The sequence below is a fragment of the Condylura cristata genome, unplaced genomic scaffold, assembly GCF_000260355.1.
Source record: "Condylura cristata isolate star-nosed mole 26May11 unplaced genomic scaffold, ConCri1.0 scaffold00013, whole genome shotgun sequence".
NCBI classification, from domain to species: domain Eukaryota; kingdom Metazoa; phylum Chordata; class Mammalia; order Eulipotyphla; family Talpidae; genus Condylura; species Condylura cristata.
Window position 1 is genome coordinate 19,902,877 of NW_004567114.1, and position 21,152 is coordinate 19,924,028.

General features: G+C 46.5%; 1 protein-coding gene across 1 annotated transcript in view; it reads right to left on the minus strand.

Moving 5' to 3' along the window:
- IFT43 (intraflagellar transport 43) overlaps positions 1 to 21,152 on the minus strand; it is a 72,782-nt gene that overhangs the window by 2,552 nt on the left and 49,078 nt on the right. Inside the window, exons 4-5 of the mRNA XM_004682059.2 lie at positions 20,795 to 20,827; positions 20,158 to 20,204 (exon numbers count right to left, since the gene is read on the minus strand). Coding sequence (XP_004682116.1) covers positions 20,158 to 20,204; positions 20,795 to 20,827 — 80 coding nt within the window. The remainder of the gene's footprint in view (positions 1 to 20,157; positions 20,205 to 20,794; positions 20,828 to 21,152) is intronic.

Sequence of the window (21,152 nt, forward strand, 5' to 3'; positions counted from 1 at the left end):
GGGATCGAACTCACGCGGAAGTGGCTTTAGCTTCTCAGTGCAATGCTTTAACCCACTGGCCACCAGGGAGGGCCACGAGGCCATTTCTTTTATCAGCCTAACAGAAGTCGGGCAAATAGAGAAAATGGGAGAGAACACTGTAATTATGGCAACTGCTGCAGGTACTAAAAACAGTCCATTTTCTCCCAGGGAGAACCTGACACCCTGAAGAAGCATGTCCTTCTGCAAATGAGTACCACTAGCTGGCTGAGGGGTTTCGCACGTTATAACCAGACAGAGTGAACATAGAGAAAAAAGGGAGAGACGGGGCAGGAAATTCCCAAACCAACTGCAAGTATTACAAGGAGAAAAGAATGATGATGAGACCCTCCGGGTTTGCTTCCACGTCTGGATTGGCTGTGGCTGTGTTTTTAAGACTCAGCCCAAGAACAGCTCGGAAGACCTTTGCCGCCTTTAAGCTATTTGTTAATTAGACCTTGTGGTTGCTCAGATCAAGTGAGGGCCCAAGTATACAAAGGTCACTTCCGAGCCTGGTGTCTTGATTACTGCCTCCAACTGCAGGGTTCCTGAGGCTGAAGCTGAAGGAGAACATTCAAGGGAGAAGCAGACGCATCGAATATTAGACACAGAGTGAAAGAGATTACTAAAAGGGGGCGGGGAAATACAGACTACACCAACCCCAAAATAAAGATCCACATTGAGCAAGTCCTCTGTTTAGGAAGGAGCTGTGTGCAGCTTGGAGACTCTTTCTCGGTATCGCAGTTCTCTAGAATTAAAAGTAGAATGCGCTAAGATTCCATTTCTCATGCTAGTAAGAAAAAATGAGCTTGCTTTTTACTCCGGCTCCATGTGATGAACACGGGCTGCGGCCAGAGCTGCTGACAGCACCACCCCTGGGTCTGGGCGCCTGGGCTGGCGAGATCACACAGGCCCTGCAGTGGGCAGCAAGGAGGTGGCTGTGCCACTCGCCATCAGCTGCGTGACAGTTTTGGAGCGAGCCTGTTAGCTGCTTCTGGCTGTCCTCGGTGTGGAGTCCAGCCTGAGATGAATATTCAGAAGTTGGTAAGAAACTGCCCCATGCCGAGTGGAGGGCTCAGAACAGGGTCTTCCCAAAGTCCCCTTTCCCTCCGCAAAGTTGGCATTTGGGTCCTGTCAACTCTGCCCAGCTTCTCCAAGCTCCGAGGAGCTGCACTTCTGCCCAATGTCCACTCAGGTTCCCCACGGGCTCCCCTCCTCATCGCCACCCCCCTCCTCCAGACGTGCACAAAGGAGCGCGGGACTGGCCCATCTGTGACAGATCAGAGGTCAGCGCGGGCTTGGCAAAGGGGCGGCGCAGAGTGGCACTGGCGGGGCTGGCCACACAGTGGGATTTCTGTCTAATTGGAAGTCTGGTGTCCAACAGAAGCCGGTGAGGCGCCGGAGCGGGCCAGAACCAGCCATGACAGCCAGGCAACAGCAAGCTGGAACATTCCAGGGCAGCGACAGCTTGCGCCATAGTAGAGGCGTCAGGCCGTCCAACTCCCAGCCCCAGAGGGACAGGTGGATGTGGGGCCGGTTCTGGGCAAACTTCAAAGAACTTCACGATTTTCCCATTTCTGATTTATTTATTGAAACTGTAATGCTTTTTATGAGACAAGGTTGGTTTCAGAAACATACAGTTTCTGATTTACAAGCACAGCCAGCTGCTTCCGTATATGTGCATAGTATGCTCTTGAAATTTTTTGTGCTTTCTCTCCTTTTTCTCCCTCCCTCTACACACACACACACACACACACACACACACACACCATGAACAATCCCATGTAAAAGAAAATGAACTTAAGGAATCTTCTTCACAGAGTTACCTACATGGAGTAGCCAAGCCATCAGCGACAGCTGACTTAACGTGCAAATGCACAGTGATGACTCAGTCTGATTATAAAGGTTAACACTCAAAGGCACACGGTTCTATTAGGGGCCACAAGAGGGATGCACTAGTCTGCTCTGGTCTTGCTGAAAAGCTACTGCTATCTTAAAAATTCAACAATCGTGAATTTTTCTTCTATATCGCCAACAGGCATAGAACAGAAACCATGAATAAGCTAAGCAAACCTTAGGACTTGCGCCCAGGGTTAAGGGAGCAGATGCCAGTGGCAAAAGGGCTTTGTATGAGAGTTATGTGGCTCTAGCATCTCTGTGCCTCAGTTTCTTCATCTGCAAAGCAAGGACCTTAGTTATAGCCAACTCCAGCGGTTGCTACTAGTATTACGTGCAGTAATCTTTACAGAATTCTGCGTACCACGCTCAGTCCATTTGGCAGATACAGCATGGAGAGAAACCTTCCCGTTCTCACTTACTGCTGCCCACGGGCTGCTATCTTCCAGACGAGAATGCTGGGGGAGGCTCAGCTAGGTACGTAGCTTGCATGGGGTGAGACCCTGAGTAGTGGACAGTTCGGCTTCCAACTCCAGTCCAGCTGCCACCTGAAGCTGGGCTGCACCCCGCCAGCCTTTTGTGGCTGCTCAGTTGAGGTGCCTTCAAGGTCAGTGCCAATCAGAGAGGGAGATACCTGGGACTTCCTGGACTTTGTAGGAGACAATGACCACTGTTCTTGAGCATTTCTCTAGATTCCAACAACCTAAACAGCTAAGTCTCTTCCTCACCATAGACCCATACTTGCCACTTCCCTCGGAGTTCAAGCAAGCCGCCATGAAAAGATGCACTGTCACCAGAGAGCCTCAGAGATTCATTCCTGGGCACCCAAGTCTTATTAACAGCCACACAGAGAAGGAGGTGTCACCTCAAAGAGCCCAGGAGAGAAGTTGAGGCGCGAGGTTACGATACTGTAGGTGCTAGGGGTGCTGAAGTCCTGGCTCTTCTTCTCGGTCCCAAATGAGTCACTGTCCTCCCTCGGATTAGCTCTCTCTGGCCCAGCTCACCGCCAGCGACAGGCCAGCCGGGCTCTCTGTGTCGCTCCTTTCCTCACATCAGCTGTCTATGGGCGATTCAACCGCTCGCCTAGCCACACAGTGGGAAGCTGCGTTCACCTGCTTGTGTGTTTGTTGGTTCATTTGTTCATTCCTTCCTTTACACAGTCACCAATTTATTCATTTAAGGGACAGTGACACCTGAGTACCAGATCTGTGGTGCTGATGAAAGAGCAAATAAGACATACATGGTCCTCATGTTCATCAGTATATAGTGTGTGTGGGGGGGGAGTGGGAAGGGGGGACAGACACCACAAATCAATGTATCAGTTGTAACTCTGAAGGAAAATGGATTCTATGTTTGAAAATAACAGGGAGCTCCAATTGTCTTATTATTATTTTTTTAAAAGTAGGCGATATTGTACACGGTAATAACTTCAAATGCTACACACAAGGTTTAAAAAACTTTCTTTTCTGGGCCCTCCCTGATTAAAGGACAGGACTAAGAAGCTAAAGCCACTTGAGCATGAGTTAGATCCCCGCCAGGGACCCACATGGCGTGGCAGACCTCTCCTGACCCGCCTGCTGCTCGCCTCAGCAGTGTACTTCGTCAGTCAGCCTGTTCTGCTCCCCACTCTTTCTCTGGTGAAGCCTCTCATTGTCCCTGAGCCTCTGGCCTGTACCCCAGTTTTGTATGCATAAACAAATAAATCTTTAAAAAAAAACCAAAACTTTCTTTTCCTTATACAAAATCCAGAGAGAACCTAAGAGTTTCTACTTTTTCTTCCCACCACACTGTATTCAAGGCCACAGGGCAGATCTCATTACTTTGCAGCAGGCAGAACACAGTGAAATTTGGTCTCCCTTAGACAGTAACCTAGCCAAGGGTGAAGACCTCACTCCACTCACTTCTGTTTGCCCAAGGACTGGCAAACTAAAGGACGACTGGAGGGAAATGGATCAATAGATGGCCCTCAAATCAGGAAGTCACACACTGAGGAGAGGCACGTCAACCTTCTCTATATTGTCCCCATCACAGCTTAAGTTACTGAGTCCGCAAGTTGCTTAACTAGGATTCACTTCATAAGCACCCCCAAGAGCCGTCCTCATGCTCCCTGGATTTCGTGGCTTCACAGCACAGGCACTGCCTCACAGAGAGCTGCAAGGCCTGCTGGGAAGGGCCCATGCTCATACAACAGCACTTGGTGGGGAACAGTCCGAAGAAGAGGCAGACATGCACATTCGTTCCATGTGGACTGCTGGGCCCTCATCCTGAGACAGAGACACACTGCTCTTCAAGTCTCTGTGAGCTCCTCACTGGAGTGTCCCACTTTATCATTTCACTTTCTGGGGAGCCCCCAGGGGAGGCTTGTTAATACACCTCAACAGCAGAAAGGACTTGTTTCAAAGAGAGAGACTGCCAAATGGGAAACTCCTCAAGCTACCCAAACACAAGACTGCCAGCAGACCTACCCAACAATCAATTTACCAGATGGAACCACAGAAGAAATGAGCACTGTGTAAATAAACAGTATAAATACGAGGAACACATGGGAAGATCAGTAGGATCAATTCCGGCTGGTTTCCAAGATGAACGCTGAAAGACGTTCATTACAGATAACAACATCACACATACTAAGCTACTCGGTACAGTCCCAGAGGGATCTTACCTAGCCCCCGTGGTCCACCTGCCTCATTCAATGAAGCTAGTCCCAGGGTCCCCTGCAGTGTGTTTTCTGAGAGCCTGCAGTCAAATCCAGCTGTCATTCACTTATTTAGGTACAATTAGAACAGAAAGCGATCCCTCAGACTACACTCCGCTTTCTCTGGGTACACCCAAACATTACTCAGGCCCTTGGAAATCTAAGGACCATAGGAAGAAGAGCAGAAGGGAGGCATCTCACCTAGGGAAAGCAATTTCAGGCAGGGAGTCCTCTACCTCTACCCTCCCGGCCTCCTTCTAGATTCTATTTTTCGCAGACTTTCTTGGGCAGGGGCCTCTGAGTGGAATTTTTGGTTGTGTCCAGAAGGGCTTCTGGAGAGTGACGCAAAGTGTCCTCCATCCCCCAGCACTTTCTCACCTGGCAGCTTAATAAGTGATACAAGATTTGGCTATCGACCCTGCTAGGCTCTTCCAGGTGCTTCCGGGTCTCCTCTACCCATCTCTCTCCAGCTACTAAGTGAGTCTGATGGGAAAGGGGCCAGGTGGGGATGGACAACCTCTTCCCCAAGCTGCTGCCCGCTTCACGCTGTGGCCACGCAGAGCATCCACGGCTGTTCCGGGCTCACAGTTGACCATTCAGAGCCAAGTTCATTAACCAACCCACGTGAAAGGGATCTGGACGCACTGCTGAAAGACACCCCAATAAAAGCAATTCAGACCCAAACCTAATTCTGTACCCAAAGTCACCAGACCTCAGGAGAGCTCATAAGGAAACGTCCATGTTTTTAAGAGATGGCAACTTTAGACCGAGATCATTATAATTTTTCTCTGCAGCTACAAAACTTTGTTTTACTGAATGCTGTTACCTTCTGCATCACGTATGGGGAATTTTAAACAGGCAAATGGAAGAAGGTCTGATTGAAGATGAAGTTAAGTGAAAGAAATTGGTCTCATTTAGCACATGACAGGATTCATCTGTGTTCCCAAGTCCACTGAGGTGGCATCATGGGCGTTTCATATTCATGAGCTGCTGCGACACTGTGTCCCCTCATTTACAAAGAGCCGTGTTCAGCAAATTCTGTCCCTGTGGACACTCTGCGCATTTCATGGTCTTGTCAGAGAGACATCAAACGCTCCAGTAACCAAATACCAGAAAATGGCTTTAATTAGTGGATCTCAATCGTATAAATAATTTTTTTCTAAGTGAAAAAATGGAGAGTTTTTTTAAAAGGGAGAAGAAAAGGGGAAAGCGGTAGGCAACAGGCTTCAAACACCCGAAGGAACAAAGGGGAAGAGACAGTCTCGGAGGAACTCTTGAGTGAGCCTGGGCCCAGTCCCATCGGTCCCCTGAACGGCCCCCTCCCCCAATCAGGGCTCAGGGGGCAAAAATACATCTGCAGTCCCCTGGCAGGTCCGCTTTGTATAGCATCTCTGTGACTTCGCCTGTTCGAGCTGGGTCTAGTCCCTACTCAGTCCTGGCAGTAACAGACATAGACAACGGACATAGGAGGAAGAGGCTCTGAAATCTGTGGTGCCAGCTGGGAAGCTGGGTTTCAAATGCTGCGACGGGGCTAAAAACACCGCAAAACGCTTGGCTGAGACGCATGGAGAGTGTCTGTTCAAGAACTGCACACAAGCAGGTGCCCAGGAGGACGAGCTGGGAGACCAGGAAGAGGAGATCTTCCTGGGTCCAGATAGTGAAAGGCCTCCTGCTCCTGCCAAACCGAACCTCTCCTCTAGGGCCGGGAAAAGGTCACGGGCATTCAGAAGACGGAAACAGACCCCTTTTCTCAATGGGCAATGGGTCATTGCTGAGGACAGTTTGGATTGGCTTTGGATCTTGAGACCTGCCAGGCCGTGTGGGTCGTGTACAAGGAAGGGGCCCGGCTGGGTGTGACCACTCAGCTCATGGTCTGCTCGGGGGAGTGAAAGTCGACCTCGTGTGGGCCAGACTCTGAAGGAGCCAGGAATGCAGCCAGCCCAGAATGACAGTTTCTCCATCACCCACCCAAGTCCACCGAGTGCTGTATGACAGTCTCAGCAGTGAAAGGGCTGCCGACCAGCACTGAGCTTTACAGGCAAGTCCAAAGCTATTCGTGAAAGCCAAGCACGGCCCAGGCAGGTTCCTCTGTAGGGGAAGGTCCCATTCAGCCCCGGGAAGACCCCAGTGTCACTTGCTGGAGGGACGTCTAGGGCCCACCCTACTGCCCAGTGCCAACAGTGGGAGGAAAGGAGGTATAGCAAAGACGCTCACTGCCACCACCAGGAGCTCTCTCTGAGCTTCCAGCTTTTATCTGCAAAGATGTGTTAAGGACAAGAAGGGGTAAAGGACTTTAAAAGTGACGAGGCATGAAGTGGCTGGAAGGAACACCAGCTGAGCTCTCCACTCTCTTCAATAAGGCCCAAGATGAGCGACACGGTGTTAACGTGACAGCGAGCGCCTTCCCAGAGCAGCCCCAAGTACGTTAGAAAGCAGGCATATCTGATTCTATTTCATCCTTGTGTTGCACTCAAAAAAACAAGACAAACTACACCGCTTTTATTCTAAATCCTTCAGTTTTGTATTTTTCCTTATATATATTTATTAAAAAAATGCTACTTTGATCGGTACCACCCGTGACACCCCCCACATACGGAATGCTTCTGAGCTGTTCCCTCCGCGCGAGGCCACTGCCAGTGACAGCCAGCTGGTTTTGATCACAGCCATCCCGAATCGGATTTTCATAAGATAGATGAGGAGTCTTACTGCTGCTCTCTCTCTTATCAGATGAGAAATGGGGGGAGGGGGGTATGGGTCCTGGGGGAACAGCGCAACAATCAAGGGCTGCGTGGTTCTTTCTCTGTCCCTCCGCTGCTGCAATTTTCAAAGGCGCTTGCCTCGGGCACTTTTAAATGATGGTGTCTCAATTCTGTAATCATCTTTCAAGAGCTTTCTCTTAAAGGGCCTTTTAGGTAAACCTAGTTCGTCAACCACACTTATGGACTCGGGAATCACATTTCCAATATGTGTCCTCCTGTGTGTGTACATACAGATGCGTGCACACACTGAAGGTCTGAGAATTTTTTAAAAAGTTTGGAGAACCCAAAGCTGCAAAGGAAAGTTCATTTGGCCACACAGAGTTCACCTCCTGCTAGGCTAAAAGGGATCCCCCCCCCCACCAGATTTCTGCTATACCAAGGCTATATTGTCTCAGATCCTTTAGAAATGAATCTCCATGTGTGATGTGTCAGAAGGAGAAGATTTCTCTAGCTGAGGGCTAAGTGATGTGCTAAGCCCAGTCTCAGGTGCTTCGACATAGCCGTCCCTTCCACCTCACCTAAGTGAATGCTGGCCGTCAGGGACACACATTAATGCATCATGGCCATCTCTCTGGGAAAACAGTCACCAGTCGTCCTGGGCCGTGACTTGCTACGGTCCGGGATACCAAGACGTCTGTCTTCACATTGCAGCAAACACTATGCCTCTTCTTGACACACTTCCCAGGCTTTGAAAAGACATTCTAGAATACTGAGCATGCACTGCTTTCTAGTCAGAAAACTAAGCCGTCTAAGATCTCTGCAGATGGTGGTGCTCATTAACATGGGGCTATCTGAACTGGCCCCCTCAACTCCTCTCAGTCCTCATTCAGTTGTTCTTGTCCATGTTGAGAGGGGAGGGGCCTGGGCTGCACCCGGTCACATCTGGGTCTCACAACACTGGACAGATTAGCTTTGTCCTGTCCTGATTCTGCCTCCTGTATCTAAACAGGACAGAACTCAAGGTGCCACAGAATAAACACTCTGATAGCTAGTGATTTCAGAGAGCCGTAATTCTTTTTCTTGGCAGTGCCTAATGTGGAGTGATTTATTATTAATCACCTTCGTCCAAACAAGCTAGAACAGGCATGGGTGCTGACAGCAAGTTCTCAGTGTTGCTGGAGGAAGGTGAACACAACCTGCATCATTTATAACACGCATGCACACAGGCACAGACACAAGACTTCCATTTTTGTGCTTCCTGTTCCATCTCTTAACTTGCCAGCAAGCTGCTCACATGCACATGAAGATGGAGCCTGAGAGGACCCTTCAACAGAGTTTCCAGTGACAGGAAGTCTAATGTGATCTAGAGAGGTCACCAGGAGGGACATCAGGCCTTCTGCCCCAGCTCTGCTAACACAGCGGAAGGTCCAGCCAAGACTCTGGACTGTGATTTGCAGTTGCACAGGGGTTAAGAAGAATATGACTGAGTCGAAAAAGCACAAGTAAATTCTGCTCCAAGTTTAACTCTGTTCTCTAAAGCTTCTCTGAGGTTCTGTCTGTGGAAAACCAGTCACCACTGTGCCTGCTGAGTAATTCCAAACATCTCTCACCCCATCAGCTCCTAGACATCTACTTTACGGGCATAAGCTATTCCTCAGGTGGGGTCATAGGCCCTTCAGTCACTGCCTCCAAAAAACAAAACCAAGTAGAAACTTCTCTTGTTGAATTAAAGAAACTTCTGGAAAGTTCCTTGTAATTTCTATGGCCTCATTCACAGTGAGATCAACCCACACTGAGGAGCAATGAAGTTGGACTCTGTGGTCTCAAGGGCCTCACGGAATGTGGCTTTGACTGTACATCAAGGAACCGCCAAATCAAGCTCCTGGGCCACAGGGCTATGCCAGTGGGTGTGCCTGAGGCCCAGATTTGTCTCCAACTTGCTGACCAATGGCTATATGTCGATGTGGGTCCTAAGTTTCCTTATCACTGAAATGAAGGCCATTCTACCTATTCTTATCCTAGGAATGCCCACTTGCCAAGCTCTCATGACACACATTAAAAAGCAAAAATAATAATGAACAGGCCCTCCCTGGTGGCGCAGCGGGTTAAAGCACAGCACTGAGAAGCCAAAGCCACTTCCGCATGAGTTCAATTCCCACCTGCCCTGGAGGTGACCACATGGCGTGGCAGACCTCTCCTGACCCGCCCGCTGCTCCCCTCAGCAGTGTACTTCATCGATCTGCTTGTTCTGTACCCCACTCTGTCTCTGGTGAAGCCTCTCAACACCCCTGAGCCTCTGGCCTGTACCCCAGTTCTGTATGTACAAATAAATAAATCTTTTTTTTTTTACAAATAAATAAATCTTTAAAATAATAAGAATAATAATAACAGCTATAGACCAGAGACATTTCATGGGGGTGGAGTGGGGAGCGGGGTCAAAAACAGTGCGGGGAGGGAAATGCACTGGACTATGGTGATGGCACAGGGTGATTTGGTGATGAGAAGCCCACGGGGAGTACAAAAAAATGAAAAAAAGATGAAAAAAATGCACAAAATGATGTAAAAATAAACTAAAAATATACACATATATATGAGTAAAACACATAATTAAAAAAAAAAAGGCATAAGTAGCAACACCTCTCTGATCTGCCGACATCCAGTCTTTCTGGATGTTCTGGTCATACCCATGGCCTAGCCATCAATCAGCTGAAGTCTTTTGTTTGGCATTGCGGTAATTATTCACTTCCTAAAATAAAGCAATTATTTGATAACGGATTAATCTACACCAATTCCACCCACATGAGCTCAACTCTGTATTCGTACCGTGCCATCTTCCTGCCTCTGTGTCCATTTGTTTCTTCTATTGCACGGATATTCTTCAACTTTAGCTGGACTTAATGTCGAAAGCGCAAGTCATACACCTATGCTACTGATGATCACAGCCTAGTCTGCTTCTCTTAAACATGTGCAAAAGACACATTATGCTTACGTCAGCTGACAGCTGGGCAAAACATCAAATAGGCAGTGATTTTACAATAAAGTGTTAAATGTCTCAGGTAACTGAATGTGGCACTGAAAATGGTGGTCTGGGTCTCCCCTTTTACATTTAGGGCTCGGCCTTTTGTAGATGAGATGGGTTTTAGGACACAGAAGGAGGGCGCCCCAGCAACTGCACAGGGTTGGCTCCTGGCCCCCTGGAGCTCAGTCTGCTGCCGGGCCCAGCCTCAGGAGAGATGCAGAGTCTACGTGTTGCTGGCCTGCACAAAATATCAAAACCCGAAATTTGAAGCATAATGTCTACTGACTGTAATCACTTTTGCACCATTGTAAAGTCAAAAAAATTCAAGTCAGACCTCCGTAAGTGGGGGACCATGGTGTTGTATGGAGGCAGGCTGGCAGGGGAGCTTCAGGGACTGCCAAGCCTGTGCAGCCAAACTGGCCTCCCAAACTCCCCGACAGCACTCCCACCGCAGCCCACCCCAACTCAGTGAAATGCCTCCTGTTCACTCTAAAACAGGCTCCCCACTCCAGAGGCCATGACATCTAACAGCCACTCAACAGAGTTGCTAGAAAAGATGGTGTAACAGGGAAGAGAACAGTTAAACCCGAAGACCTCATTTCACATTAAAGTCCTGGCCTACGGCTTTTCTCTACTCTCTACACTCACATAGAGAAGACTTCCGAGTGAGAACATCAGCACAGCGAGTGAGCACAAGAGCAAGCAGGCAAATTTGAGAACCAGGGAAGGAGAACAAGTTTGGCAGCAGGGAATGGAAGGAGGAGTGGAGATGAGCTACCTCAACAAGCAGGGTGAGATAGGAACCTCGTCCTTTAGCAGCAAGGAGGGGGGCGGTGTGAGCAGAGCCAAGCTTGAGGGGCAACACAGCCCACAGCTGGATTCCAGGTGCACCTCCTTCTACTGGAGGCATGCTGGAGAGGCGTGTGCTGCCCATCAGAGGCCAGGCAAGGTTTCAAGAATGCTGCACCCAGCTAGCTAAAAACATTACTAAATGGACGGATTCTACATAAAAGGTAATACACAAAATTCACCACTTCCTAAATTTCATTGCATTTTATTTTATGTTCTGGAAATGATCCACATCTAGTGCACTGAGGTGGAATACGGCTCACTGGTGTGCTACATGCCCGTTTCTTCAGGGTTGTGTGGTCAGTAATATCACACTGGATGCTGGAAACTGGCCATGGGTGGGGTGTTTACACCACAGAAATTGGCAGGTACCATTGAGAAGGACTTGTTTTCCCTGGAGAGCTGGTTGTTAAATATTTACCAGCACAATGCTGCTAGCTAGCCAGTGACTCTGTGAGCTACCTAACTTCAGTAAGCATCAATGTCCTCCTCTGTGAACAGGTGACGGCCACAGTGACTCTTCTTAGTACTGTCAGGATTAACTCAAGTATTGCCAGCTAAGCAGTACAATACCTGGCTTATCACAAATACTTACAAACATTAATTACCAATACCATTTCTTACAAGAGTGACTAGTTTCTCAAATATGTAACTCAATCTCTTGCAAATAACCAAAATTTAAGGAAAGCACAGAAACACAGTTAACTCTTGGACAATGGGTCCCACCCACCCTTGCCCCATCCCCATTTGGTTTATCGAAGTTCCTATGCCTGGAAGCTTCAGGGCAGGACAGGGAAGCATGGAGTGAGAAAGACCTTACTTGGGCTTTTAGTTCTAGAGACCTCAAGCTTGGAAAGACAAAGTGATTTTAAGAATTGTTGTTTAATCAAAAATCAGTGCTGGCTAGAATCACTAACAAAGATTGGGGAGGCAAAGGAATGAGGCGTGGGGGCAGCCTAAAGCAGGTGGTGCTAAGAAGCCCAGATGCCGTGTTAAGTTTACAGCCAGAACATCAGGAATAGAACATTCTCACTAAAAAAGAAAAAGAAATGGAGACAGCAGTGTTCCAATTTATCTGTACTTAAAGATTCTTTCTGCTTCCTCTTTCTCCACGCTATAGCTATTTAGGCTCAGAGTGACTCTGCTGTTTGTTTGCAGGAGAAAGGATGAAGGAGATGGCAGTAGGATCAAGGCAAGAATGAGGAGTCCTAGAGACTTGGAAAGCGCAGACAGAGATGAACGGGAGAGGAAGACAGAGGGTCGACAGGGTGATAGCCCGCCCTAGACAGCATTTTTCTAATTCCTCTGACAGTCTGGCACCTTACATCTCACCCAGCCTCACTGCCAGGCTGTGTTCAGCCACTTTTACCTATTTTCCCTGTTGACATGGATAGAAAATTGAGCAATTACCCTTAAACTCGGAGCTCTCAGATCATCCAGATTGCTACACTTAGAGAATTAAGTCCCCAACTGCCCCCAGCTAGAAGTGGCTCAACTCAGCTTGTCCTTTAGGAATTAAACACTTTTTGGTTGGCCAAAAGGATTTATTATTCCCAAGGTTTTGAGCTATCTGATTCTGTCAAAACCAGCCCTCAAGATGCAGAGAGCACAGCCCTCTCCGGGTGGGATGAGGCATGTCCCAGGAGCACAGCAAGGGGGAGGACTGATTCCACCCGGTCCTGGGTCATGCCAACATGCCACGGATCTAATCTCTTTTTAAACTTCCTGTTTTAGTCACTTTCCTTTTTTTAAAGATGTATTTTGGGAATCACAAATTCTTCCCAGCTTAAGCTTGGCTCTGTGATAAGTTGAGTCCTTATCACAGGATTCAGCATATCTAATTGTGTTTCCAGATTACTTCAATCTGAATATTGTTCATTTTAAGGACAACAAATTGCTTTCCTTCCATTTGTGTGCCTCTCCACATTCACATTTAAATTCACATCTGAGAGCTGGATTTTAAAGCTGAAAGAGACTAAAGTGGGCCTGGAAATGCTTGTGGGGCTAAGGGGTGACAGACTTCACATCTGCTGTCTCTTCCACCCCCCAACTTCCACTCCTCCTGTGCTGGTAACTTTATTCTTCTTTCAAGTTAAAGTTTAAGTCACTTCTTCAGTGTGACCTTCCCTCATAACAATCCAGACTATTCTTCTCTCATAACAGCCTGCTCTTTTCCTTCAGTGGCCTCAAAGGCAATTTGTCCTTACTGATTCCGTTGTGTGACTATTTGTATTACCCCAACTAGTCTATAAGCTCTATGAAGATAAGGACTAAGAGTCTCTGTTCCTACTCATATCCCCAGTTTCAGCCCCTAACATCACTCATAAGTGGTATTCAACAAATGATAGCTAAATAAAAGACTTGTCCAGGCCCTCCCTGGTGGTGCAGCAGGTTAAAGCGCAGCACCGCAAAGCTGGTGATGGACACTTCAGTGCTAGTTCAAATCCCCACCCCAGAGGTGACCCACATGGCACAGCAGGTATGTCTTAGCTGCTCCCCTCAGCAGTGTCCTTTGTCAATCTCCCTGTTCTGCTCCCCACTCTGTCTCTGGTGAATCCTCTCACTGTCTCTGCACCTCTGGCCTGTACCCCAGTTCTGTATGCATAAAAAAGAAACAAAGAAAAAATAAAAAGACTTGTCCAGTCACTTATAAAGACTGGATTCAATCCTCTTCCAGACCCAATGTTTTCTCCCTCCACCCTTCCATGACAGACACTCAACAGCCTGAGGGCAGAAACTAGACTCAAGGAATTGGTCACCTAGATAGGAAAGATCAATTTGGGGACCTAGAAGTTTGGGACCCTGAGGTCAATGGGGCTCTGCCTGCCTATCCTTCTCAGTGGTTCTCCAGAATCACGAATCCCAACATCCCTGAAACACTGTGTCAGCTCTAGCTCTGATTGAACCCAGGATCAGCAAAGCAGAGGGATGGCAATCTGAAGCTTCATTAAAGCAATTTATGTGGAGACAATGGATCTCCATATCCCCAAACAGACTAGAACCATGGTTTAGCTCTGCAGAGCCAGATTCTTTTCTGGCTACCGTAAAACCCATTTTACTGACCACATGGAATCTCTCCTTAGAATAACTTTGGGGCGATTTATCACATTCTTTTTTTTGCGGAAACTAATCCTTCCCACCCTTCAGGACTCATCGCAAATCCTTCTTTCTTCCTGAAGTGCCCTCAGCCCACCAGCATGGCTTCCTTCTCGAAACTCATAGTCCTTCTTCCTTTACTTCTTCCTTTAGAGTAGAGCTCAAAGTAGAGTAGAGTTCCTTTTGAAGGATTAGCAAAATATTTTCCCCAAATCAACTTGCTGATGCATTTTGTTCTGTTTGTAAAGTGATTTTTAAAACTCTGAACGTTTTCTGGAATTTAAATTTGAAAACTTTGAGGCCAGGATATCTGTTCTGTGGATACACAGAACAAGCATGGCCATTCAATTCTGTCTCATGCTTCTGCTCTTTCCGAACATTCAGATTTGCTGCCCGAACCCCAATGGCATGTATTCTTACCACTTGCTGGGGTCTTGCACAGTCCCCACATGATGACTTCTGGTCAACCAATGGGTCCCCAAACCACCTCTACATGTCATTCGCTGTTTCCCATTCTACACTCTAACCTGCTTTCTATGAAGAGCCTCTATTCTACTCTCTTCCCCCAGGAGTTTGAGGCATCAAAGTGGGGGAGGAAATACTTTGTCTAGGTATGCTCCCAGGGAAGGAGAGGATAACTCTCTCTTCTCTTAGTAGAGAGAAACTGGGCAGAACGAATGCTCACAAACAGATCAAGACAGACATGACACCTGAGAGTTTCTATAAAAGGCGGAGGAAAAGAAAGGACAGCGCTTCCTCTCTAGAACAGAAGCTGCTGGAGGGCAACAATCCCTCCTCATTGCCTGGGGTTCTCCTCAATACAATCTGACCTGGAAGGCTGGGAGGCTCTGAATGGCCACTCCTCATTCTATTCCTCAAGATTCATGCCATCGGGACTACTCACCAATCACCATCCATGACCAACTATAAGGAAACTATCAGTAACTTCCAGGTGACAAAGCTCCTTGCAATCATCAGCTCAGGGAATCTGGGTGTGATTTTTATCAACCAGTGCACTTCCTCAGGGATACAGAAAGATCTGTTTAATATTGTTTTGTAAGTGTCCAGGGATGAATAGGGAAATCATGCATGCAGCTTCCTACCCCATGGTTACTCTAAGCTCAAAGAAGCAGCCTTCACTAGCCAACCAAGTAATTCTCTGAGCAAAGATAATTCCAGAAACTAGCTAAATGTAACAATGATTCCTACTGCATAAAGGGATTCTAAACATTCACATACAGTGAAATGGACTAGGTCAAGTGTGAAGTGTAACATATGAACTGATTTTCCATTAAAGGACTCAACATAACTGCATGGAAAACAGATTGACACTGGGGAAGAGGCATCCCTCCTAGAAGGTAAAATCAAGTGCATCTCTGACAGGAAAGGGCTTCATAATTCTGAATCTCAAGAACCCAAAAAAAAGGCAAAATCATGAATTTCACATTCTAAGTTTATGAAGGAGAAAAAAATTATGAGAGGCATTCTGTTAAAATAGGTACCTTCCTTCCCTTCTCTTTTAATGAGATTATAGCAAGAATCCTATCCGTCATGCTAGGCACTCTGTATTACAAACCTGGCAGCTCACATTAATACAACCTACCTGTGGAGAGAGGTCAACACAGCTGAGGGTCACACATTTGTTGCTGCAAGGTCTCTGGATTTAAGGTCAGTACTCAAATACTGGCTGGGCTGTGCAATATTGATAATATAGTGGTAAGCACAGCTGCCTTCTAAATGCTGGTGCCACCGTTTACTATATTGTAACCTTGGGCAAGGTTACCTTTTGGGCCTTCTCCTGCTCATCTTCGAAATGGGGATAATGAATAATCCAAATGCCTATTACTAGATGAACAGATAACCAAAATATGGTATGGCCAGACCACGACACACTATACATCTATAAAGTGAAGGGGCTGATGAGATATATAACAACCTGCATGGACCTCAAAATCCTTATGAGTGAAATAAGCCAGACTCAAAAGCCATACACACTTATGACTTGATTTATGTAAAATTCTAGAAAATATAAACCACTGTGTAGTGAGAAAAAACAGCACAGTAGTTGCCTGGGGACAAGGGCAGAGGAAGGATGGATGGAAAAGGGGTATGGAAGACTTCTGGGGTGATGAAAATGTTCGGTATATTGATTACAGTGGTAGTTTCAGAGGGTATGTACATCTGTCAAATCAGACACAACTAGGTTGACATTTAAGAACTTTCCCATAGATTGTTTGAGAATTAAATGAGAAAAATGCACAATACCAGCCTCACTAGCTGGAACATGACAAATGTTTGCTAGTGAGCAGTGATGGCAGTGATGCAGGTGGACACTATGGTTTGAGATAGGAATGTCCACAGGACTCAGAAGTCTAGAGTTCACAACCTCTAAGCAACAATTTCTTGATGGGTTAAAGGACAGGCTTGGACAAGACCACTTGCAGAGTTCCTCAGAGCTGCAACAATTTGACTCTGACACGATGACACCACGGTGGCTGCCGGCACAACCTCCTAACAATATGAATTTATGATATATGAAAACTTGGGTATTCAGAAGTTGTAATATTTAACAGCTACTACTTGAAATGCTGTATTTCCACACACTAAGGAAGGATTTCAGAAGTCCTAAGAAAGAGTTGGAAAGAGGTCCACAGTAGAGTGGAGAGAGGCCTAGAGAAGAGCAGCCACTGGATTAAACCTTCTATAGGCTATGAGTTTAACAACCACCTCAGAGTTACAGCACCATGGTCTGCAAGCATATTGCTCCCTACTCACCCCACAATATAGTTAAAATCTGCAGGGTCTCTGCCTACTGAACTCTTGGACCCATCCTAGTGGATGGTCACCCTCTGTCCCATTCAACCAATGGCTGAAGCAGCAGACAATTTGGGAGGACAGGCAAATAAAAAGTGTGGCCAGCAGTTACTGGGCACTGAGCCACCAGCGTTGCCAGCTTAGCAGTGGGAAGACAGCCCGGTTGCATGTTTGGGAAAACAGACTCTGGGAAAAAGAAGTGCAGGATCCCTTATTTAACAGGGTCACTGGGAATTATTAGTGGGTGGAGAAGTTTGGCAGCTAAAATGAGTGTAGTGAGTAGTGCTAAGGAAGATTATCTGAGAAAAATAAATGAGCCTGCCAATAAGAGATATTGGGGAAAGCCAAGAAAAATGCTGAAGAATGATGAGAGTGTGCTCATAAGTGCTTATTAACTTCCATAACTCAAACTGGATTTCTGACCTCCAATCTCTACTTTAGTACCTGAAAGACTCTTTGGACTGAAATGAGACAGGGGTACTTTTTCACAGTTGCTGTGCTCTTCAGTCCTCAACCCTGCCTTTCAGTGGTGCTATAGCAGGTAATTAAATTTTAGTTTGCAAAATATTCATCCAGGCCATGTATTTGAACGAATGCATCAGATCCCAAGGCTTCAACTCCAGTTTCTGATAGAGGCCTGGGAGCCTGTATTTTTACCATCACCCCAGATTATATCACAAATGTCCTATAGCACCCTCAGCCCAGTCTTGGGAAGTAGCTAGAGTACAGAGAATCATCCAACTTTTACACAGCTAGTTCTCTCTTTCACTCTGTAGCCACATGTAGAGGTCAGTTAGCAGAAAGCTTTGGGGCTCCACTCTTAGCCTTGAGAAAGTAAGTGGGGCTGGGTTTGCCGTCCCATTGCAGACAGGAAACTGGAAACCACACATACAGCTGTTTTTAGACAGTGGACAATTGGTAGCACAGAACTGTGACTCCAAGGGGAAGGAGAAAACATGAAGCAAGCACTGTTGTTTGCCCTGGCCTCTACCTGAAGGTATCTTCTGAGTGTGGCACAGGGAGTAGGCACTTCAAGTAAAGCACAGAGGTTTTGCTGAGATGAGGAGACTGTGACCAAAGTTTAGGGGGTTAAGGTGATGAGAAGCAGAGTATCAGAGAAGGGAGCAATGTCACAGAAGAGCTCCAGAAATCTTGATTGAGTAACTACTGAGCTGTACACGAAGAGGATTAAATTCCACAAGGCTGAGCAAAGAACTGCTACCAGGAAGGTGTGAGCTGAACAACTCCCAGAGCTTATACAGAATGGCGGAGGTGCAGCTTCACCCAAGAAGAGTGAGGTGACCTCATTGAACAGCCAACTCAGCAGAGACACCAGAAGGCTTTAGTGTTTGGTGCTAACTCTAGACTTGCCCTAACAAAAGCTGAAAATGATCAAGTTGATTAACAAATACATCAACTGCCTAATAAAACAAATAGGTCAGTCTTGAAAGAAAGAAGACATTCAACCAGGTAGCATTCTACAATGGCCAAGCATCTAGTCAGAAAACCACTAATCATGTGAAGAAAAGTCATACGCAAGTATGACTTGCAACCAGAAGAAAAGTAACTCAAAAAAGGTAGAGGTGATACGATTAACAGAAGAGCACTTTAGAACAGCTATTATAAAGACTATTACCAAGGATAAAGGAAATCATGAACAGGACAGAAGACTAAGTGGCAGCTTCTTTAGCTGAAAAACACAATAAATGACACAATAAATTTACTGGTGGGCTTGCCCACAAGTAGACTGAACATTGCATTAGACACAGCAATAAAAACTATCCAAATGGAAATAGGATTAAAAACAGATGAGAGCAAACACAGCCTCAAGGGATCTGGGTGGTAATTTCCACTGATAAAACCCATATACCTATAATTAGAGTCCCAGAAGGCATAAAAGGAGAAAAAAAGCTTCTAAAAGCTTCTAAAAATGTTCTGCATTTGATGAAAACTGAAAATCAACAGACTCAAGAACTTCAAATAGGATAAATACAAGATAAACCACACCAAGGCATATCATAATCAAAGTGCTAAAAATTCTAGTGAAAGAAAATGAATCTTAAAGCAGCCGGAAGGAAAAGGACACTAGATGAGGGGGTGAAGATAAGAATGACTGCTGACTTCCCACCAGAAACAACATAAGTCAGACGACAATGGAATGACTAAAATGCCAAAAGGGAAAAATAAGTCATCAGTCTAGAATTCTGAATCTGGTGAAAAGTCAAGACATTTCCTGACAAACAGGGCTGCATTTGCTGCTGGAACATACTGCTCTGTAGAACATACTAAGCAAAGTTTTTCGGGCAGAGGCAAACAGACTGACACAAAGGAACAGCACGGAGAAATGGTAAGTAGGTGGGTCAAGAGAAAATGGCTTTGGTGACACAGATCCCAACTCCCGCTGGGCAGGTTTCTTGTAAAAAGCTCACAGAACTTTGTCTCTTGAGTTTTGAACAGGCTTCAGCTGTGACCCAGCTGCTGACCTTTTTAGTGCTGCTTCTCCCTGATGGTCATCGTCAGTGATCAACGACTATGTGCAGTCGACACGTGTGGAGACGCAAAGATACAGAAGACACGGTATTCACCACCAGGGAGCTTAGAGCCTGGTGGGGAAAACCAGCTAGTTGGCGAAGAGTTAAAGTGTAACCTGTCCTGACCAAACTTATTTGTTGTGTGGGGAGTTCAGTTTCAATTGTCCAATGGAGACAATAATAGCATCAATGGATAAGGTGGCTGTGAAGGTTAAATGCTCTAACACACATGAGCTGGCTGAACAGTACCTGGAAATAATGGACATGAAGGAGTATTCGATATTTTTACTACTGTTGCTACAAAGGAGGTTTCTGCAGGAAGTTGTAGGAGCCCAGAAATGGAACATCTGAGTCAGAGGAGTAGGGAGGGAAGATATTTCAAAGCAGGTGGTATTTCTGCTGAGATTAAAAGGCAAGTGGGTAAAGGAGAGGCTGGGTATTCCAGAGGCTACCACACAGGGCCTGGGCTGCAGCCCATGAAAGGCTCTCAGGTCTCTGGGGCCTCTCTGAAGCCTCTGACTTCCTCAAGGGGCATCTTACCTCCTCCATCATCTGATCCATCCAGGCTCTGCTGCCTGAGGCGGTGACTGTCCCCAAAAAAGAAGGAAAGAAAAGCATAAAGTTAGTTCCAAACAGAGAGGGAAATAATCCCAATTTGTACTGTACACACTCTGCTAGCTATCAGTGTCTCTGGAACCACTTCCCTCCAGCAGCTGGGTTAAATCTAGTTAAGCAGCTGGGCTGCCAGGTATGGATGCACAGGCCACTCACTGCACCATTCCACAGGCCCCCCCCAGCCCTGAAGGTGTGGAATCCACCTTGAAACCTCTCCTTTCTTTTGATAGAATTCTAAGGAGAAAGCTAGGCTTAGAAAGTTGCTCTTGCTTCTGCCCATGTGTTTCAAGCAGAGCCCCGGCTCAGTGCCCTGATACGAAACATTCTAAAAACCACAGAGTGGGAGATGGGACATGGGCCGCCATGTCAGCGTCGACACCTTCCACCAAGGCAGCAGCCCCAGACAGACCCCTGATTCAAACACATGGACTCCAGCCCCAGACCACAGCAGATTCATCTGGTTTTGAACACTATGTTAACACAGGTTGAGGAGAAAATGACTACTAAGACTACAGTGTGGATAAAGTTCACACTAGGAAGCCACAAAAAAACTGGAACATACTCCTCTATTTCTTCGGAAGCTCTTCTTCCAGGCCTGAAAAAAAAAGAAAGACAATGTTGATGAGAGCCTAGAAGATTTTCGCGCTGGTGTGGTATGTAGGAGGGAGAGGGGATTCAAAAGCAGGTGCGCTTATTGGTATATCCCAGGTTCTCAACCATCATATCTAAGTGTTTTATTTGTCTGGATTCCTCTGTATAGACCAAGGCCCATAACCCACACGAGAAAATGAGACACAGTAATGCTTTCTTAGAGTTTTATTTCAGTGTATCTCCAATTAAATTGTTGTTTCAGTGCAAAATGTAGTGAGAAGTTCAAAGCTCAAATGGATCTAGATGAAACTGCCCTCCTTCTAACAATG